Source organism: Chamaea fasciata, unplaced genomic scaffold (assembly GCF_029207755.1).
Source record: "Chamaea fasciata isolate MVZ Bird 193981 ecotype frontalis unplaced genomic scaffold, bChaFas1.0.hap1 SCAF_216, whole genome shotgun sequence".
Classification (NCBI taxonomy): Eukaryota; Metazoa; Chordata; class Aves; order Passeriformes; family Sylviidae; genus Chamaea; species Chamaea fasciata.
This window is the reverse complement of record NW_027094301.1, coordinates 37,038-58,813: the sequence shown is the minus strand read 5'-3', so window position 1 is coordinate 58,813 and position 21,776 is coordinate 37,038. Positions and strand designations below refer to the sequence as shown.

General features: G+C 60.1%; 3 protein-coding genes across 4 annotated transcripts; all 3 read right to left on the bottom strand.

The window, feature by feature from the left end:
• Positions 1-5: 5 nt before the first annotated feature.
• On the bottom strand, positions 6-12,946 carry PPP2R1A (protein phosphatase 2 scaffold subunit Aalpha). 2 transcript variants are annotated; one of them, XM_066208328.1, is made up of 15 exons: positions 12,828-12,946; positions 12,104-12,194; positions 11,751-11,851; positions 10,235-10,467; positions 9,066-9,213; positions 8,807-8,962; positions 7,896-8,010; positions 7,726-7,796; positions 6,998-7,132; positions 5,799-5,972; positions 4,904-4,964; positions 3,779-3,933; positions 2,640-2,782; positions 1,090-1,181; positions 6-204 (listed from the first exon to the last, which is right to left on the bottom strand). In XM_066208328.1, the coding sequence occupies exons 1-15, from the start codon at positions 12,903-12,905 to the stop codon at positions 188-190; spliced, it is 1,770 nt and encodes a 589-aa protein (XP_066064425.1). In that variant the 5' UTR covers positions 12,906-12,946; the 3' UTR covers positions 6-187. The 2 variants fall into 2 exon arrangements, with proteins under 2 accessions (XP_066064425.1, XP_066064426.1); XM_066208329.1 differs by lacking the exons at positions 10,235-10,467; positions 11,751-11,851; positions 12,104-12,194; positions 12,828-12,946 and adding an exon at positions 10,097-10,143.
• A 569-nt stretch (positions 12,947-13,515) lies between these two features.
• Positions 13,516-14,706, bottom strand: LOC136304918 (DNA-directed RNA polymerase II subunit RPB1-like; the record flags this gene model as incomplete). Its single annotated transcript, XM_066208337.1, is given in 2 exon segments — positions 13,516-14,523; positions 14,525-14,706. Coding segments are annotated over 2 exon segments (1,179 nt in total), but the record flags the coding sequence as incomplete, so codon positions are not given.
• On the bottom strand, positions 14,700-21,460 carry LOC136304910 (electron transfer flavoprotein subunit beta-like). The gene is made up of 6 exons (XM_066208330.1): positions 21,306-21,460; positions 20,112-20,270; positions 19,264-19,416; positions 17,975-18,037; positions 15,913-16,071; positions 14,700-14,994 (listed from the first exon to the last, which is right to left on the bottom strand). Exons 1-6 carry the CDS (start codon positions 21,429-21,431, stop codon positions 14,821-14,823), a joined length of 834 nt encoding a protein of 277 aa, XP_066064427.1. The 5' UTR covers positions 21,432-21,460; the 3' UTR covers positions 14,700-14,820.
• Between the last annotated feature and the right edge of the window lie 316 nt (positions 21,461-21,776).

Here is a 21,776-nt window from a genome sequence, read left to right as displayed (position 1 = left end):
CGGAGCCTCGTTGTGGTTTTTATTAACGGCGAAACCATCGTTAATTAATTAATTAATTAATGAACGGCAGAAATAAAGGGGGGGGAGGGGAGGGGGGAAACAGAGTCGTGACAGAGGGCTGGGGGAGGGGCGGTCACAGCGCCGGTCACATGCGGGGGGCGGGTCCCGATGGGGGGGAGGGGCGGGGTCAGGCCAGCGCCAGCACTGCGGGGGGGAGGGGACACGGGGGTCACCTGGGGGCACCAGGTGTGTCCCCCCAGGTGTCCCCAGGTGTCCCCAGGCCCCCCCAGGTGTGTCCAGGTGTGTCCCTGGTCCCCCCCAGGTGTCCCCCCAGGTGATCCCTGACCCTCAATGTCCCTCCCAGGTGTCCCCAGGTGTTCCCAAGTGTCCCAGGTTGTCCCCCAGGTGTGCCCAGGTGTCCCTGATCCTTCCCAGGTGTCCCCTGTCCCATCTTGTCCCCTCCCCAGGTGTCCTCAGGTGTTTTCCCCAGCCCGGTGTCCCCTCAGGTGTGTCCCTGGTCCCTCCCACCTGTCCCCAGGTGTGCCCAGGTGTGTCCCCAGGTGCTCCCAGCTGTCCCCAGGTGTGTCCCCAGGTGTGCCCAGGTGTGTCCCCAGGTGCTCCCAGCTGTCCCCAGGTGTGCCCAGCTGTCCCCAGGTGTGCCCAGCTGTCCCCAGGTGTGTCCCAGGTGTCCCCAGGTGTGTCCCAGGTGTCCCCAGGTGTGTTCCAGGTGTGTCCCCAGGTGTGTCCCAGGTGTCCCCAGGTGTGTCCCCAGGTGTGTCCCCAGGTGTGTCCCAGGTGTGTCCCCAGGTGCTCCCAGCTGTCCCAAGGTGTGTCCCAGGTGTGCCCAGGTGTGTCCCAGGTGTCCCCAGGTGTGCCCAGGTGTGCCCAGCTGTCCCCAGGTGTGTCCCAGGTGTCCCCAGGTGTGCCCAGGTGTGTCCCTGGTCCCTCCCACCTGTCCCCAGGTGTGCCCAGGTGTGTCCCCAGGTGTGTCCCCAGGTGTGTCCCCAGGTGTGTCCCCAGGTGTGTCCCAGCTGTCCCCAGGTGTGTCCCCAGGTGTGTCCCCAGGTGTGTCCCAGGTGTGCCCCTCACCTGTCAGCGCCTCCTGTGCGAAGTATTTGACGTCGACGTCCTGGTCCTGTGTCAGCTTCTCCAGCACCGGCTTCACCTCGGTCTGCAGAGTGCTGCACAGGTGGGACAGGTGAGACAGGACAGGTGGGACAGGTGAGACAGGACAGGTGAGACAGGTGAGACATGGACAGGTGAGACAGGTGAGACAGGACAGGTGGGACAGGTGAGACATGGACAGGTGAGACAGGTGAGACAGGACAGGTGGGACAGGTGAGACAGGACAGGTGGGACAGGTGAGACAGCACAGGTGGGACAGGTGAGACAGGACAGGTGGGACAGGTGAGACAGGACAGGTGGGACAGATGAGACATGGACAGGTGAGACGGGACAGGTGGGACAGATGAGACATGGACAGGTGAAATCAGGTGAGGTCAGACAGGTGAGATGGAACAGGTGAGATCAGACAGATGAGGTACAGGTGAGACAGGACAGGTGGGACAGGTGAGACATGGACAGGTGAAATCAGGTGAGGTCATACAGGTGAGATGGGACAGGTGAGATATGGACAGGTGAGATCAGACAGATGAGGTACAGGTGAGACAGCGACAGGTGTATGACAGGTATGACAGGAACAAACCAGTATAGCCCGGTCCAAACCAGTATAACCCAGTCTAACCAGTATGCCCCAGTATGTCCCAGTATAACCAGTTACCCGCTGTCCAGGATGGGCCCGATGCGCTGCAGGGACTTGGCCAGACCAGTATAGACCAGTCTAACCAGTCTAACCAGTCTAACCCAGACTAATCAGTATACACCAGTATGTCCCAGTCTAAACCAGTATAAACCAGTTACCCGCTGTCCAGGATGGGCCCGATGCGCTGCAGGGACTTGGCCAGACCAGTATAGACCAGTCTAACCAGTCTAACCAGTCTAACCCAGACTAATCAGTATACACCAGTATGTCCCAGTCTAAACCAGTATAAACCAGTTACCCGCTGTCCAGGATGGGCCCGATGCGCTGCAGGGACTTGGCCAGACCAGTATAGACCAGTCTAACCAGTCTAACCAGTCTAACCCAGACTAATCAGTATACACCAGTATGTCCCAGTATGTCCCAGTATAAACCAGTTACCCGCTGTCCAGGATGGGCCCGATGCGCTGCAGGGACTTGGCCAGACCAGTATAGACCAGTCTAACCAGTCTAACCAGTCTAACCCAGACTAATCAGTATACACCAGTATGTCCCAGTCTAAACCAGTATAAACCAGTTACCCGCTGTCCAGGATGGGCCCGATGCGCTGCAGGGACTTGGCCAGACCAGTATAGACCAGTCTAACCAGTCTAACCAGTCTAACCCAGACTAACCAGTATACACCAGTATGTCCCAGTCTAAACCAGTATAAACCAGTTACCCGCTGTCCAGGATGGGCCCGATGCGCTGCAGGGACTTGGCCAGACCAGTATAACCCAGTCTAACCAGTCTAACCCAGTCTAACCAGTCTAACGCAGTCTAACCAGTCTAACCAGTCTACACCAGTCTAAACCAGTCTAAACCAGTCTAAACCAGTTACCCGCTGTCCAGGATGGGCCCGATGCGCTGCAGGGACTTGGCCACGTTGAAGCGCACGTTGGCCACGGCGTCGGCCGCCATGCGCAGCACCGTGGGCAGCATCTGCTGCGTGGTCACCTCCTGGCCGCACACCTCCGACAGCACCTGGGCAGGTGAGACACGGACAGGTGAGACACGGACAGGTGTGCCAGGTGTGCCAGGTGTGAGTGATAGGGACAGGTGTGCCAGGTGAGCATCTGCTGCGTGGTCACCCCCTGGCCGCACACCTCTGACAACACCTGGGCAGGTGAGGGACAGGTGAGACACAGGTGACACCGGTGTAATGGATGAGATAGGGACAGGTGAGTTACAGGTGAGTTACAGGTGAGACAAGGACAGGGACTGGAGGCATCCATTGCTCGTGCCTCAGGTAAGGTCAGGTGGGTTTGGAGGAGGACAGGTGTGCCCAGGTGTGTCTGTGACCCCTCCCAGGTGTCCCCAGGTGTCCCCAGGTGTGTCTGTGACCCCTCCCAGGTGTCCCCAGGTGTCCCCAGGTGTGTCTGTGACCCCTCCCAGGTGTGCCCAGGTGCCCCCAGGTGTCCCCAGGTGCCCCAGGTGTGTCTGTGACCCCTCCCAGGTGCCCCCAGGTGTCCCCAGGTGCCCCCAGGTGTCCCCAGGTGTGTCTGTGACCCCTCCCAGGTGCCCCCAGGTGTCCCCAGGTGCCCCCAGGTGTCCCCAGGTGCCCCAGGTGTCCCCAGGTGTGTCCAGGTGTGTCCAAGCTGTGTCTGTGACCCCTCCCAGGTGTCCCCAGGTGTCCCCAGGTGTCCCCAGGTGCCCCCAGGTGTCCCCAACTGCAGCCAGGTGTCCCCAGCTGTGTCTGTGACCCCTCCCAGGTGTCCCCAGGTGCCCCCAGGTGTCCCCAGCTGTGTCTGTGACCCCTCCCAGGTGTCTCCAGGTGTCCCCAGGTGTCCCCAGGTGTCCTCAGGTGTGCCCAGGTGTCCCCAGGTGTGCCCAGGTGTGTCCAGCTGTGTCTGTGACCCCTCCCAGGTGTCCCCAGGTGTGTCAGTGACCCCTCCCAGGTGCCCCCAGGTGTGCCCAGGTGTGCCTGTGACCCCTCCCAGGTGCCCCCAGGTGTGCCCAGGTGCGGCCAGGTGCGCTCACGTTGATGCAGAAGAGCGTGGTCATGCGGTGCAGGTAATTGGGGTCGGCGGCCATGGCCAACACCTTGGGCACGATGGTGCCCTGGGCCCAGGTGTGCCCGAAACGCTCCACCAGCTTCCGCAGGTTACTGGTGGCCGCCTCCCGGATGGCGTAGACTGCGGGGGAAACCGGTGTGAGCCAGGAGAAACCAGTTCGGACCAGTATGGACCAGTAGGAACCCACGGAAACTAACGGAAACCAGCATGAACCAGTACGAACCAGTATAAACCAATATGGACCAGTATGGACCAATACAAACCCATAGAAACTAATGGAAACCAGTATGAACCAATATAGACCAGTATAAACCAGTATGGACCAGTACGAACCCATAGAAACTAATGGAAACCAGTATAAACCAGTATAAACCAGTAAAAAGCAGTTTGGACCAGTATGGACCAATACAAACCCACAGAAACTAATGGAAACCAGTATGAACCAATATAGACCACAATAAACCAGTATGGACCAGTACGAACCCATAGAAACTAATAGAAACCACTAAACACCAGTATAAACCAATATGGACCAGTATAAACCAGTATGGACCAGTATAGACCAGTACAAACCCACAGAAACTAATGAAAACCAGTATAAATCACTATAAACCAGTACGGACCAGTACGAACCCATAGAAACTAATGGAAACCAGTATAAACCAATATAAACCAGTATGGACCAGTATGGACCAATATAAACCAGTACAAACCCAAAGAAACTAATGGAAACCAGTATAACCAGTATAAACCAGTATGGACCAGTACGAACCCGGATAAACTACTACGAACCAGTACAAACCAGTATAAACCAGTATGAACCCAGCCCTGGCGCCCGGTAACCCTCCCAGCTCCCCTCCCAGTATAAACCAGTATAAACCAGTACGAACCCAGCCCTGGCGCCCGGTAACCCTCCCAGCTCCCCTCCCAGTATAAACCAGTATAAACCAGTACGAACCCAGCCCTGGCACCCAGTAACCCTCCCAGCTCCCCTCCCAGTATAAACCAGTATAAACCAGTACGAACCCAGCCCTGGCGCCCGGTAACCCTCCCAGCTCCCCTCCCAGTATAAACCAGTATAAACCAGTACCGTGATCCACCAGCCAGGCCATGCAGAGCGAGTTCAGCTTCTCGTCGAAGAACTCCACGCCCTGAGAAGGGAGACACCAGTAAGGACCAGTATAAACCAGTATAAACAACTATAGACCAGTACAAACCCATTACAAAGAATACAAACTGGTATTAATCAGTATTAGCCAGTACAAACCAGTATAAACCAGTCTGGACCAGTACCAGTAAATCCCTCCCAGTTCATCCCAATCCATCCCAGTATAAACCAGTTCCGTCCCAGTTCCCCCCAAAGTCTCCCCGGCTCCCTCTGGCGGCAGCTTCGGGAACTGCAGCGTCCTCCCAGTCACTCCCAGTTTGTCCCAGTTCTCTCCCAATCCCACCCAATCCCTCCCCAGTCCCCTCCCAGTTTATCCCAGTATAAACCAGTTCCCTCCCAGTTCCCCTCAATGAACTCCCAATGTCTCCCCGGCTCCCCCTTGTGGCGGCTTCGGGAACTGCAGCGCCCTCCCACTTTATCCCAGTCCATCCCAGTCCCCTCCCAGTTTATCCCAGTCCATCCCAGTCCCTCCCAGTTTATCCCAGTCCATCCCAGTCCCTCCCAGTTTATCCCAGTCCATCCCAGTCCCTCCCAGTTTATCCCAGTCCCTCCCAGTAACTCCCAGTTTATCCCAGTCCATCCCAGTCCCTCCCAGTCCATCCCAGTCCCTCCCAGTCCATCCCAGTCCCTCCCAGTCCCCTCCCAACCCTCTCCCAGTCCCTCCCAGCTCTCCCATCCAGAGCTCTAACTCCATTCCGCTCCCTCACAAACACCCGTAACTCCCTCCCAGTCCGTCCCAGTTTATCCCAGTTTGTCCCAGTCCCCTCCCAGTTTACCCCAGTCCCTCCCAGTTTGTCCCAGTCCCTCCCAGTCTCACCAGCTGGCCGGCCAGCAGCGGCATGTACTCGATGATGGCCAGCCGGACGCGCCACTTGGCGTCCTCGGCCAGCTCGACGATGGCCGGCAGCAGCGACTGCGACAGCTGCCGGATGCCGATCACCTCGTTGACGCAGTCCAGGTTGGAGATGATGTTCAGCCGCACCTCGGGGCACTGGGACACGCCGGGGGTTACTGGGATGGACTGGGATATACTGGGAGGGGACTGGGGCAAACTGGGAGGGACTGGGAGGGAGTTACGGGTGTTTGTGAGGGACTGGAGTGGAGTTAGAGCTTTGGATGGGAGAACTGGGAGGGACTGGGAGAGGGTTGGGAGGGGATTGGGAGGGACTGGGATGGACTGGGAGGGGACTGGGATAAACTGGGAGGGGACTGGGATAAACTGGGAAGGACTGGGAGAAACTGGGAGGGACTGGGAGAAACTGGGAGGGAGTTACGGGTGTTTGTGAGGCACTGGAGTGGAGTTAGAGCTTTGGATGGGAGAGCTGGGAGGGACTGGGAGAGGGTTGGGAGGGGACTGGGATGGACTGGGATAAACTGGGATGGACTGGGAGAAACTGGGAGGCACTGGGATAAACTGGGAGGGGATTGGAATTGACTGGGACAAACCAGGACAGACTGGGATAAACTGGGAGTTACTGGGAGTTTTTGGGAGGGAGCTGCAGTTCCCAAAGCCGCCACCAGAGGGAGCTGGGGAGACGCTCGCGCTGAGTGAGTTCATTGAGGGGAACTGGGATGAACTGGGATAAACTGGTTTATACTGGGAGGGGATTGGTTTGTACTGGGATATACTGGGAGGGGACTGGGAGTGACTGGGAGGGCGCTGCAGTTCTCAAAGCCGCCACCGGGGGGAGACAGAGAAACACGGGGAGCTCATTGAGGGCAACTGGGAGGGAACGGGTTTATACTGGGATGAACTGGGAGAGGACTGGGAGGGGATTGGGTGGGGTTTGGAGGGAACTGGGACAAACTGGGAGGGACTGGGAGTTACTGGGACAAACTGGGAAGGCGCTGCAGTTCTCAAAGCCGCCACCGGGGGGAGACAGAGAAACACGGGGAGCTCATTGAGAGGAACTGGGATGAACTGGGATGAACTGGGATGAACTGGGATGAACCGGGACGGACCGGGAGGAGGTGCCCGTGGGCGGCGGCCGCCCGGGCGCGCCCAGGTGCGCTCACCTCGTCCTTGAGCTGCGCCAGGAACAGGGGCAGCAGGTGCTCCACCGTGTTGTCCTTGCCCAGGATGGGCGACAGCCCCATGATCACCGAGGCCAGCGCCGACTTCACGTGCTGGTTGGCGTCCGACACCAGCTCCTGCCCGGGTAACGCAGGTGAGCTCAGGCGGGGGCGCCAGGTGCGCCCCAGCTGGCCCCAGGTGTGGCCCACCGCCCCCAGTTTGTGCTCAGGTGTGCCGCAGGTGCGGCTCAGGTAACCCAGGTGCATCTTCGGGGTGGCCTCACGTATCCCCCAGGTGTGTCCCCAGGTACCTCCCAAGTGTGTCAGGTGTCCCCAGGTATGTTTCCAGGTGTGTCCCAGGTGTGTCAGGTGCCCCCAGGTGTGTCCCAAGTGTCTCCAGGTGTTCCTGGGTGTGTCCCAGGTGTTCCCAGGTACCTCCCCAAGTGTGTCCAGGTGCCCCCAGGTGTGTCCAGGTACCCCCCAGGTGTGTCAGGTGCCACTAGGTGTGTCTCCAGGTGTGCCCCCAGGTACCCCCCAGGTGTGTCAGGTGCCTCCAGGTGTGTCCAGGTACCCCCCAGGTGTGTCAGGTGCCCCCAGGTGTGTCCCAGGTGCGCCCCCAGGTACCCCCCAGGTGTGTCAGGTGTCCCCAGGTGTGTCTCCAGGTGTGTCCAGGTGTCCCCAGGTGTGTCAGGTGCCCCCAGGTGTGTCCAGGCGCCCCCAGGTGCGCTCACCTTGATGCAGGGCAGGATCTGGCCCATGATGACGGCCTCGCGACAATCCGGCGACAGGTTCTCGCAGAACTCTGGGGACACCAGAAGGACACGGGGGGGGGAGGGGACGTCAGGGACAGGTCAGTGACCCCACGGCTGGACAGGTGACCCCGGCCAGGTGTGCGGCTGACCTTTGACCTTGTGGGAGGCGGCCGCCCGCACCTCGGCCTCGCAGTCCTTCATCAGGCTCTGGAAGGCGCCCACCAGGTCGGTCTTGGTGATCTCGGGGCCCACGGCGCGCTGCAGCTGCGCGACAGGTGAGGCCAGGTGAGGCCAGGTGCGCGCCCAGGTGCGTGCCGGCAGGTGTGCCAGCAGGTGTGCCTCCAGGGCGTGCCCAGGGGCGTTGAAAATGTGTCACCAGGTGTGCCCCCAGGTGTGCCCAAATGTGTCACCACATGTGTTTCCAGGTGTGTCTCCAGGTGTGTCCCCAGGTGTGACCCCAGGTGTGTCCCCAGGTGCGCCTCTAACTGTGTCCAGGTATGTTCTGGGTTTGCCTCCAGGTGTGCCCCAGGTGTGCCCAAATGTGTCTCCAGGTGTGTCCCCAGGTGTGTCCCCAGGTGTGTCTCTAAGTGTGTCCAGGTTTGCTCTGGGTTTGTCTCCAGGTGTGCCCCCAGCTGTGCCCCCAGGTATCCCCAAGTTTGTCTCCAGGTGTGTCCCCAGGTGTGCCCAAATATATCTCCAGGTGTGTTCCCAGGTGTCCACCTAGGTGTGTCTCTAAGTGTGTCCAGGTGTGTTCCGGGTTTGCCTCCAGGTGTGCCCCAGCTGTGCCCCCAGGTATGCCCCCAGGTATCCCCAAGCTTGTCTCCAGGTGTGCCCCAGGTGTGCCCAATCGTGTCTCCAGGTGTGTCCCAGGTGCGCCTCTAAGCATGTCCAGGTGTGTTCTGGGTTTGCCTCCAGGTGTGCCCCCAGCTGCGCCCCCAAGTTCGTCTCCAGGTGTGCGCCAGGTGTGTCCCCAAACATCCCCCAAACCTCCCAACTCCCCCCAAAACCCATCTCAAACCACCCCCAGGTGTCCCCCAGGTGCGCCCAGGTGCGCTCTCACCTCGGTGAACTTGTCGGCCACCATGTACCTGACGCGCCAGGACTTGTCCTCGGCGGCCTGGCGCAGGGTGGGCATCACCAGCCCCTCCAGCTCCTCCTGCGGCAGCAGCTGCGCGATGCTCACGCACGCCTCCACCGCCAGCAGCCGCACCGAGTCCTGCGCGGGTGAGCGCCCAGGTGAGCGCCCAGGTGAGCGCCCAGGTGAGCGCCCAGGTGAGCGCCCAGGTGAGCGCCCAGGTGAGCGCCCAGGTGCGCCGTACCTGCTCGTCGGAGGCCAGGTTGGAGAACATGGGGATGATCTCGCTCTTGACGTGCTCCAGCTCCAGCACCTTGGCGAACTCGCCCAGCTTGGAGGCGGCCGCGCGCCGCACCATGGGCGTGTCGTCCGAGCACAGGTTCCGGAAGTACCTGGGGGGGGGGAGAGGTACACCTGGGGTCACACCTGGGGACACCTAGGGGTCACCTGGATACGTCTAAGGGTCGCCTGAGCACACCGAAGGGTCACCTGGGCACACCTGGATATACCTGAAGGTCACCTGAGTACACCTAGGGGTCACCTGAGCACACCTGGATTCACCTGGAGGTCACCTGAGCACACCTGAGTACACCTAGGGGTCACCTGAGCACACCTGGATTCACCTGGAGGTCACCTAAGCACACCTGAGTACACCTGAGCACACCTAGGGGTCACCTGAGTACACCTGGATTCACCTGGAGCTCACCTGAGCACACCTGAGCACACCTAGGGGTCACCTGACCGCATCCTGGGGTCACCTGGATAAACCTGGGGACACCTGGGCAGGGTTGGTGACCCTGTGCTCACCTCAGTGACCCCACACTGACCTCAGTGACCCCCGTGGTGACCTCAGTGATCCCACACTGACCTCAGTGACCCCCGTGGTCATCTCAGTGACCTCACACTGACCTCAGTGACCCCCTGGTGACCTCAGTGACCCCACACTGACCTCAATGACCCCACACTGACCTCACTGACCCTGTGGTCACCTCGATGACCCCAGCAATGGGTTGGTGACCCTGTGGCCATCTCAGTGACCCCGTGGTCATCCCGGTGACCCCACACCATTCTCAGTGAACCCCATGACCCCCCCATGTGGTCACTCATGACCCCCTGACCCCCATGTGGTCACTCATGACCCCCATGTGGTCACTCATGACCCCATGACCCCATGTGGCCACTCATGACCCCCTGACCCCCATGTGGTCACTCCTGACCCCATGTGGTCACTCCTGACCCCGTGCGGTCACTCCTGACCCCTGTGCGGTCACTCACTGGCGCAGCTCGGCCTTGACCGGGCTGGACACTCGCGGGTAGCAGACGCTGACCCTGTGGTCACTCCTGACCCCCGTGTGGTCACTCCTGACCCCATGACCCCGCGCGGCCACTCCTGACCCCTGTGCGGTCACTCACTGGCGCAGCTCGGCCTTGACCGGGCTGGACACTCGCGGGTAGCAGACGCTGAAGAGGCCGCAGGCCGAGGTGCGCGACGTGAACCAATCGCCGCCCGCCAGGCGCTTGACCAGAGGGACGAAGTGACCCTCGAGGTCCGGCGGCGAGTGCTCGTGGGACACGGCGCGCAGCGACTCCACCGCCTTGTCCCGCACCACCGTCTCCTCCACCGTGGCCAGGCTCTCCAGCGGCGGCTGCGGACAGAGGGACGGGTGGACGGTGAGCGGTGAGGTGGACACCGGGTGGTCAGATGGACGTTGGGTGGTCAGAGGGACACTGGCTGGTCAGATGGACATTGGGTGGAGAGATGGACATTGGGTGGTCAGAGGGACATTGGGTGGAGAGATAGACATTAGGTGGTCAGATGGACATTGGGTGGTCAGAGGGACATTGGGTGGTCAGAGGGACATGGGGTGGTCAGAGGGACGTTGGGTGGTCAGATGGATGTTGGGTGGTCAGAGGGACACTGGGTGGACAGAGGGACATTGGGTGGTCAGAGGGACATGGGGTGGACAGATGGACATTGGGTGGTCAGATGGACATTGGGTGGAGAGATGGACATTGGGTGGACAGAGGGACATTGGGTGGACAGAGGGACATTGGGTGGTCAGAGGGACATGGGGTGGTCAGAGGGACATGGGGTGGTCAGAGGGACACTGGATGGTCAGAGGGACACGGGGTGGTCAGAGGGACATGGGGTGGTCAGAGGGACGTTGGGTGGTCAGATGGACGTTGGGTGGTCAGAGGGACATGGGGTGGTCAGAGGGACATTGGGTGGACAGAGGGACATTGGGTGGTCAGAGGGACATGGGGTGGTCAGAGGGACACTGGGTGGACAGAGGGACATTGGGTGGTCAGAGGGACACTGGGTGGACAGAAGGACATGGGGTGGACAGATGGACACCGGGTGGTCAGATGGACATTGGGTGGTCAGAAGGACATGGGGCAGAGAGATGGACACGGGGCAGTCAGAGGAACCTGAGATGGAGAAACGGACACTGAGTGGTCAGAGGGACATGAGGTGGACAGATGGACACCAGGTGGACAGATGGACACAGGATGGAGAGATGGACACCAGGTGGACAGAGGAACATGAGATGGTCAGATGGACACTGAGTGGTCATAGGGATATGGGGTGGACAGATGAACACCAGATGGCCAGAGAGACATTGGATGAAGAGATGGACACTGGGTGGTCAGATGGACATTGCATAATCAGATGGACACAGGATGGACACAGGGCTGGACAGACAGACGGACGCAAGGTGTGGGACGTGAGATGGACACAGGACAGCGCCTCCGAGGTCCCACGTGTGTTTCAAGCCCTCCCAGGTGCGTTTTTGGTTCCCCAGGTGTGTTTCTGCCCTCCCCAGGCGTGTTTTCGCCCTCCCCAGGTGTGTTTCACGCCTCCCCAGGTGCGTTTCACGGCTCTCAGGTGTGTTTTCGGGTCCCCCAGGTGCGTTTGCAGGGCTCCTACCAGCAGGCAGTGCACGAACTCGGGTCCTCCCACCAGGGCGGTGAAGGTGCCCAGCTGCTCCGCCAGCGCCAGCAGCACCTCGTCCTCATCGTAGATGGTGTCTGCCACAGGTGACACACCTGTCACTCACCTGGCCCCCTCCTACAGCTGTCAATCAACCCCAAAACACGCCCACCACGCCGAGCCACGCCCACTCCCCCACCCCAAATAAGGCAACTTGGCGCCGATCTTTTGGGATTTTGGGCCTCCCCCCCCCCCCCGGATTTTTGGGGTCATTTCCCCCAAATTTGAAGGGATTTTTGGGGATTTTTTGGGGATTTTTTTTGGGATTTCCCGCCCCGCCCTGCAGGTACCGGTGAGGAAAGGGAGGAGCTCGCTGCGGGTTCGCTCCACGCCCAGCGCCAGCGCGATGGTCGACAGCTTCTTGATGCTGTTGAGGCGCAGCTGAGAGGGGGAAGAAAAAAATTAAAACGGGAAAAAAAAAGGGGGGGGGGGGGGAAATTTAATTTTTTTGAGGGAAAATTTGGGAAAAAAATTAATTGAGGAGTGGGGGGGAAAAAAAATGGCGGGAATTGCTTCCCCTCAGGAGGAAACCTCGCCCCCCCAAAGCGAGGCAGCCAATCAGGAGCGGCGTCTCAGGGCTCAGCAGTAGAAAGGAGGGTCCCAATTGGCTCCACCGAACCACGCCCACCCAGGCGGCAGCCAATGGCGAGCGGCGCTGCCTCAGCTGGCGCTGCCCGGCCGCTTGGGGGCTCTGCGGCGGGCAGGGGTAGATCCCGCCCCCCGCCCTCAAAACAGCGCGGACCAATCAGAACGCGCCTAACAAAGCCGCCAGCCAATCACAGCGCGTCTCTCACCCAGACCCCCACAACTGCCCCACACATATAACGCCGCCGCCCATTCGCCCGCGCCTGAGGGGAGCAAACCTCCTCACCCAATCAGCGTGGCCGTCTCATAGCGGCCCTCAGCGCCGGGCAGCCGCGGCCAGCGCAGCGATGGCGGCCTGGCCCCGAAAACGCGGCCGAAGCGGCGGAAGAAAAGCCCGGGGAGATGGCGGCGAAACCCCGGCGCCGTTACCTGCACGTCCTCGTTGCGGAGCTCGTCGATGAGCACCGCGATGGGGTAAAGCGAATCGTCGCCGTCCGCCGCCGCCATCTTCGCCGCCGCCGCCGCCGCCGCCGCCCCCGGCTCTGAGGGGCCGCACGGGGCCGCCCGCCCCGCTCCTGCAGGGCCTCCGCCGCACTGATTGGTCGGCACTCGCCCTCTGCCTCCTCCCATTGGCGGAGGAAGCTGTCCGTCAGGCGAAGGCCCCGCCCATGCGGCCGGCTCGGCGGTTCGCGCGTTGATTGGTGGAGGTGGCTGATTGACAAGGCGGGGTGGGCGGGGCGAAGCGTTGCCGGGCAACGCGTGGCCGCCGCTTCGGAGCTTGGGAGGAACTGGGACGAACTGGGACGAACTGGGACAAACTGGGAGCGGACCGGGACATGCCGGGAGCGGCTGGATCGCATTGGCACGGATCGGAACCCCCTGGCGCCGGATTGGTTCGTACTGGGACAAACTGGGACCCGCCAGCAGCTGAACTGGGAGCTACTGGGTTATACTGGGATAAACTGGGGACCCTCCCCCCCCAGTGCCAAACTGGTTTATACTGGGACCCCCCCGCCCCAAGGAAAACCAGTAAAAACCCGTCAAAACCCAGAGGAAAAACCAGTCAAACTGGGCCAGGGCGTGGCCCCGCCCCTTTACACCACGCCCCGCGCGTACGTGATGACGTCATTAGCTGGCCACGCCTTTATTGGAGTGGGGGGGGCTGGGCCAGACTGGAAGGCACTGGGATGGAACTGGGATAGACTGGGAGGGACTGGGATGGACTGGGAGGGACTGGGATGGACTGGGAAGGCACTGGGCCAGGCTGGAAGGCACCGGGCCGAACTGGGCCGAACTGGGAGAAACTGGGACGAACTGGGATGAACTGGGATGGCACTGGGACGAACTGGGCGCCGTTAAAAACCCAGCAGCACCAAACTGGGATGAACTGGTTCTTACTCGTATGGCACTATGACAGCACTGGGCTGAACTGGGATGAACTGGGATGGCCCTGGGATGAACTGGGCTGAACTGGAATGAACTGGGATGAACTGGGATGGCCCTGGGATGAACTGGGACGAACTGGGATGAACTGGGATGAACTGGGGTGGCCCTGGGATGAACTGGGATGAACTGGGACGAACTGGGATGAACTGGGACGAACTGGGATGAACTGGGATGAACTGGGGTGGCCCTGGGATGAGCTGGGATGAACTGGGATGGCCCTGGGATGAACTGGGATAGCCCTGGGATGAACTGGGATGAACTGGGACGAACTGGGATGGCCCTGGGACGAACTGGGATGAACTGGGATGGCCCTGGGATGAACTGGGATAGCCCTGGGATGAACTGGGATGAACTGGGATGGCCCTGGGATGAACTGGGACGAACTGGGATGAACTGGGAGGCACTCGGATGAACTGGGAGGCACTGGGATGGCCCTGGGATGAGCTGGGATGAACTGGGATGGCTCTGGGATGAACTGGGATGAACTGGGGTGGCCCTGGGATGAACTGGGATGAACTGGGATGGCCCTGGGATGAACTGGGATGAACTGGGGTGGCCCTGGGATGAACTGGGAGGCACTGGGATGGCCCTGGGATGAACTGGGATGAACTGGGATGGCCCTGGGATGAACTGGGACGAACTGGGATGAACTGGGAGGCACTGGGATGGCTCTGGTATGAACTGGGATGAACTGGGAGGCACTGGGATGAACTGGGATGAACTGGGATGGCCCTGGGATGAGCTGGGATGAACTGGGATGGCCCTGGGATGAACTGGGATGAACCGGGACGAACTGGGATGAACCGGGACAAACTGGGAACCATTCAAAACCCAGCAGCACCAAACCGGGATGAACCGGTTCTTACTGGTGCCGAACTGGGCCGGCCCCGGGGCCGAACCGGGAGGCCCTGGGACGAACCGGGAGGCACTGGGAGGAACCGGGAGGCACTGGGAGGAACCGGGAGGCCCCGGGCGCTCAGATGCGGCCGCTGTGCCTCAGCTTGTCCAGCAGCGCCCGGACGTCGTCCACCTTCTCCCCGGCGGCCCTGGGCGGCGGCTCCTGCACCTGCAGCACCTTCAGCCGGGGGGCGCCGGCGGGCACGCCCAGCTCGGCCGCGGGGATCACCTCCAGCGGCTTCTTCTTGGCTTTCTGCGGGGAGGGCATCGGGGGTGGGGGATTGCCGGGATTTTGGGGGATTTTGGGGGGATTTTGGGGGATTTTGGGGATTTTTATGGGGATTTTTTGGGATTTTTGGGGGATTTTTGGGGGATTTTTTTGGGGATTTTTTGGGGATTTTTATGGGGATTTTTTGGGGATTTTGGGGGGGATTTATGGGGATCTTTTGGGGATTTGGGGGGGATTTTTTTAGATTTTTTGGGAATTTTTTGGGGAATTTTGGGGATTTTTTGGGGATTTTGGGGGGATTTTTGGGGGATTTTTGGGATTTTTATGGAGATTTTTGGGGATTTTTTTGGGATTTTTGGGGGGGATTTTTTTGGGATTTTTGTGGAGATTTTTGGGGATTTTGGGGGGAATTTTTGGGGGACTTTTTTGGGATTTTGGGGAGGATTTTGGGGGGAATTTTTGGGGGCTTTTTGGGGAATTTTTTGGGAATTATGGGGGAATTTTTTGGGGGGTTTTTTTTTGGCAGGAATTTTTTTTTTTTGATTTTTTTTTTTCGATTTTTTTTGGGGGGGATTTTTTGAAGATTTTTTGAGCATTTTTTTTTGGGCGGGACTTTTGAAGGAATTTTTCTGGTATATTTTTTTTTTTCGAATTTTTTTTTTTTTGGATATTTTTGGGGAAGAATTCCGGAAGACTTTCCGGGGGAAACTCTCTTTTCTTAGAGTGGAAATTTTTTTTTTTGGGGGGGTGGAGGGGAATTACTTGGGCAATTCGGGGTGTTTTATCGAATATTTTTTTGCGGGGGCGAATTTTTCGTTGATTTCCCCTTCCCCCATCCGGGACGCCCCCCCCCTACGGTGGGAATTTTTTTCTTTTTTCCCCCCGGGGAAACCTTCGGGCCGAAACCCCGAGGACTTTGGGGTGTCCCCGCAGCCCACCCACCATGATGTTGGGCAGCGTGGCGTAGCGCGGCTCGTTGAGGCGCAGGTCGGCCGTCAGCACGGCGGGCAGGCGCAGCCGCAGCGTCTCCAGGCCGCCGTCCACCTCCCGCTGCACGCGCACGGCGCCGGCCTCCAGCTGCAGCCCGGAGGCGAAGGTGCCCTGCCGGGGGAGCGCCGCGCGCTGGGGGCCGCCCAGTGTGCACTGGGGGCCGCCCAGTATGGACTGGGACCGACCCAGTGTGGACTGGGACCGACCCAGTGTGGACTGGGACCGACCCAGTATGATCTAGACCCTCCCAGTAGGGACTGGGGGCCGCCCAGTGTGATCTAGACCCTCCCAGTGTGGACTGGGGGCCGCCCAGTGTGGACTGAGGGCCGCCCAGTGTGGACTGGGAACCGCCCAGTGTGCACTGGGACCAACCCAGTATGGACTGGGATCGTCCCAGTATGATCTAGACCCTCCCAGTATGGACCGGGGGCCGCCCAGTATGATCTAGACCTTCCCCGTATGGACTGGGAACCGCCCAGTATGGACTGGGGGCCGCCCAGTATGTATTGGGGGCCGCCCAGTGTGATCTAGACCCACCCAGTAGGGACTGGGGGCCGCCCAGTCTGGACTGGGGGCCGCCCAGTGTGATCTAGACCCTCCCAGTATGGACTGGGGGCCACCCAGTATGGACTGCGTGCCGCCCAGTGTGATCTAGACCCTCCCAGTATGGACTGGGGGCCACCCAGTATGGACTGCGTGCCGCCCAGTGTGATCTAGACCCTCCCAGTATGGACTGGGGGCCGCCCAGTGTGATCTAGACCCTCCCAGTGTGGACTGGGGGCCGCCCAGTATGGACTGGGGTCCGCCCAGTGTGATCTAGACCCTCCCAGTATGGACTGGGGGCCGCCCAGTATGGACTGGGATCGTCCCAGTATGATCTAGACCCTCCCAGTATGGACTGGGGGCCGCCCAGTGTGGACTGGTACTGACCCAGTATGATCTAGACCCTCCCAGTATGGACTGGGAGCGTCCCAGTATGATCTAGACCCTCCCAGTATGGACTGGGACCGACCCAGTGTGGACTGGGACCAACCCAGTGTGGACTGGGACTGACCCAGTGTGGACTGGGAGCCGCCCAGTATGATCTAGACCCTCCCAGTAGGGACTGGGGGCCGCCCAGTGTGGACTGCGGGCCGCCCAGTGTGATCTAGACCCTCCCAGTATGGACTGGGACTGACCCAGTGTGATCTAGACCCTCCCAGTAGGGACTGCGGGCCGCCCAGTGTGATCTAGACCCTCCCAGTGTGCACTGGGAGCATCCCAGTGTGATCTAGACCCTCCCAGTATGGACTGGGACTGACCCAGTATGATCTAGACCGACCCAGTGTGCACTGGGAGCCGCCCAGTATGATCTACACCCTCCCAGTATGGACTGGGAGTGACCCAGTATGGACTGGGATCATCCCAGTATGATCTAGACCCTCCCAGTATGGACTGGGATCAATCCAGTGTGCACTGGGAGCCTCCCAGTATGATCCAGACCCTCCCAGTATGGACTAGAACTGTCCCAGTGTGGATTGGGAGCCTCCCAGTGTACACTGGGACCGACCCAGTATGGACTGGGACCCTCCCAGTATGATCTAAACCCTCCCAGTATAAACTGGGACCGACCCAGTGTAGACTGGGAGCCGCCCAGTAAGGACTGGGACTAACCCAGTATGACCTACATCCTCCCAGTATGGATTGGGACTTTCCCAGTTTGATCTAGACCCTCCCAGTATAAACTGGGACCCTCCCAGTATGACCTGACAACCCTTGGGGTGGCCCTATCCCACAATCCCCCGCGACTCCGGGGGGAATATATCCCATCACCCCCCGCGACTTTAGGGGTGAATATATCCCACAATCCCCCGCACCGCGGCGCACGACGGGAACTATCCCCCCGTAGCAGCGAAGCATCATGGGATATATCCCCCTCCTTTTACCGCGAGGGATCATGGGATATACTCACCCCTCTCCGCCGCCCGCGGGGGGATATATCCCATCGTGCCCCGCGCGCAAGCGCGGCGCTTACCTGCGGCCAGTCCAACATGGCGGCCAGGAGCTGCCCGGTCTGGTTACAATCGTCATCGATGGCCTGGGGGGGAGAAATCGATAAGGGATTGATAAGGGATCGATAAGCGATTGATAAGGGATCGATAAGGGAATGATAAGGAACCGATAAGGGATCGATGGGGATCGATAAGGAATCGATGGGGATCGATAAGGGACCGATAAGGGATTGATAAGGGATCGATAAGCAATTGATAAGGGATCGATAAAGGACCGATAAAGGATTGATAAGGGATCGATAAGGGATTGATAAGGGATCGATAAGGGACCGATAAGGGATTGATAAGGGATCGATAAGGGATTGATAAGGGATCGATAAGGGATCGATGGGGATCCATAGGCCCCACAGGTGATCCATGGGCCCACAGGTGATCCATGGGCCCACAGGTGATCCATGGGCCCCACAGGTGATCCATGGGCCCACAGGTGATCCATGGGCCCACAGGTGATCCATGGGCCCCACAGGTGATCCATGGGCCCCACAGGTGATCTATAAGCCCCACAGGTGTTCCATGGGCCCCACAGGTGATCCATGGGCCCCACAGGTGTTCCATGGGCCCCACAGGTGATCTATAAGCCCCACAGGTGATCCATGGGCCCACAGGTGATCCATGGGCCCACAGGTGATCCATGGGCCCCACAGGTGATCCATGGGCCCCATAGGTGATCCATGGGCCCACAGGTGTTCCGTGGGCCCCACAGGTGATCCATGGGCCCACAGGTGATCCATGGGCCCACAGGTGATCCATGGGCCCACAGGTGATCCATGGGCCCACAGGTGTTCCATGGCCCCACAGGTGATCCATGGGCCCACAGGTGTTCCATGGGCCCACAGGTGTTCCATAGACCCCACAGGTGATCCATGGGCCCCACAGGTGATCCATGGGCCCACAGGTGATCCATGGGCCCACAGGTGTTCCATGGCCCCACAGGTGATCCATGGGCCCACAGGTGTTCCATGGGCCCACAGGTGATCCATGGACCCCACAGGTGATCCATGGGCCCACAGGTGATCCATGGGCCCACAGGTGATCCATGGGCCCCACAGGTGATCCATGGGCCCACAGGTGATCCATGGGCCCCACAGGTGATCCATGGGCCCACAGGTGTTCCGTGGGCCCCACAGGTGATCCATGGGCCCACAGGTGTTCCATAGACCCCACAGGTGATCCATGGGCCCACAGGTGTTCCGTGGGGCTCTATGGGGTTCCGTGGGGCCCACAGGTGTTCCCTCGGTGCCCAGGGCCTCACCTGTTTGCCCAGCAGCACCAGGTGCGGCTGCAGCCGCCCCACCAGCGCCGCCAGCGCCGCGGCCGCCTCCCGCGGGCCGGTGGCCACGCCCTCGGCCACCTCGGCCAGCACCGCCCGGTCGGCGCCCACCGCCAGCGCCGTGCGCAGCGTCTCCTGGGGGACGAGGGGTTAAAGGCGGCCCCGGCCAGCGCGGGGGGAACCCCGGCGCGGCCCGGGTGCGCCCAGGTGTGCCCAGGTGTGTGCCCAGGTGTGCCCAGGTGTGTGCCCAGGTGTGCCCAGGTGTGTCCAGGTGTGGCCCCATCACTCCCAGGTGCGCCCAGGTGTGCCCAGGTGTGGCCCCATCACTCCCAGGTGTGGCCCCATCACTCCCAGGTGTCCCCAGGTGTGTCCCAGGTACACTCAGGTGTGCCCAGGTGTGTCCCCAGGTGTCCCCAGGTGTGGCCCCATCACTCCCAGGTGTCCCCAGGTGTCCCCAAGTGTCCCCAGGTGTGGCCCCAGGTGTGGCCCCATCACCCCCAGGTGTGCCCAGGTGTGTCCCAGGTAAACTCAGGTAGCCCCAGCTCTCCCCAAGTGTCCCCAGGTGTATCCCCAGGTGTCCCCAGGTGTATCCCCATCACCCCCGGCTGTGCCCAGGTGTGTCCCAAGAACACTCAGGTGTGCCCAGGTGTGCCCAGTTGTGTCCCAGGTGTCCCCAGGTGTCCCCAGGTGTCCCCAGGTGTGCCCAGGCACCCTCAGGTGTCCCCAGGTGTGTCCCAGGTGTCCCCAGGTGTGTCCCAGGTGTGCCCAGGTGTGTCCCAGGCCCCCTCAGGTGTGCCCAGGCACCCTCAGGCGCGCCCAGGTGCGCTCACCTGGCTGGCCCGCGTCCCCAGGCTGGCGGCGATCACCTCCTGCGCCGCGCCGGCCTCGCGCAGCCGCACGGCCTCCTCCAGGGCGATCTCGCAGAACGGGTTCAGGCCGTGCTTCACCCCCTGCGTCTGCACGCCGGCCCCGCCCGGCGCCACCCGCACCTGGCCGGCGCACCTGCCTCAGGTGAGGGCGCCGGGGGCACGCCCGCCGCCAGAGAAACTCCCGACTTTTGGGGGCTTCAGGGCGAATTTTTGGTTTGGTTTTTTTTCTGATTTTTGGGGGGGGTTTTGGGGCGGACAGGTGAGCACAGGTGTGCGCCACACCTGGAGCAGACGCCTGGATCAGGTGAGGGCGCCTGGGATCCGCCCCGAATTCCCCGAATCCCCCGAACTCCCCGAATTCTACCCCGAAATTCCCCCAAATCGCCAAAATTCCCCCCAAAATTCTCCAAAATTTCCCCCCAAAATTCTCCCCCAAAATTCCCCAAAATTCTCCCCCAAAATCCCCAAATTCCCGATGTTTTCCCCCCCAAATCCCCCAAAATTCTCCCCCAAAATCCCCCAAAATTTTCCCCCAAAATCCCCAAATTCCCGATTTTTTCCCCCAAAATTTTCCTCCAAATTCCCAATTTTTTCCCCAAATTTTCCCCCAAAATTCCCGATTTTTTGCCCCCAAATTTCCCCCAAAACTCCCAATTTTTTCCCCCCAAATTTACCCCAAAATCCCAAAATTCCCCAAAATTTTCCCCCAAAATTCCCGATTTTTTTCCCCAAAATTTCCCCCCAAAATCCCAAAATTCCCGTTTTCCCAAAAATTTTCCCCCAAAATTCCCGATTTTTTTCCCCAAAATTTCCCCCCAAATCCTTCGCCCCTCACCCCAAAACCCGCCAAACTCCCCCCAAAATTTGGGGATGTTTTGGGGAATTTTTAGGAATTTTTTGGGACGTTCCCGGGCTTGGGGGCGTGTCCCGAGAATTTAAGGGCGTGTCCCGAAAATTTGGGGGCGTGCCCCAATAACTTGGGGGCGTGTCCCTGAGGCCAGCGTGACCTTCCCCCCCCCCCCCAAACCTCCCAAAATTCGGGATTTTTTTGGGGGGGATTTTTTTGGGATCGCCGGGAATTGGGGGGCGTGTCCCGGGACGGGGGGGCGTGCCCAGGTGAGCCCCGCCAGGTGAGGCGTTTTTATTTTTTTTTACCTTGACGGCGAAGTCAATGACGCGCTTCACGCCCACCAGCACCCGCAGCGCCGCCATTTTGCCGCCCCCTCCGGCCACGCCCCCTTTGACCCCGGAAGCCACGCCCACACCGTCCGCGTGCGTCATCCCGTTGGCTAAACCACGCCCCCCACGCAGAGAACCGCCATGACGTAATCCCGCCGTTAGAACCGCGCCTAATGACGTAAGTGTGTGAGCAAAGCCGCGCCCCTTTATGCAAATCAGGTCATGGGGGCGTGGCCTGCGCGCGGCACGTGACGGGAAGAGGCGCCCGCGCGGATTTTGGGGGATTTTGGGGTTTTTTTGGGGTTTTTAACGATTTTTGGAAGGAATTTTTGCGGTTTTTGGGGGATTTGGGGAATTTTGGGGATTTTGGGGGTTTGGTCAATTTGGTCAATTTGGCAAATTTGGATAAACCTGCTCCAGAAAAAAAAAAAAAAAAAAATTTCTCTT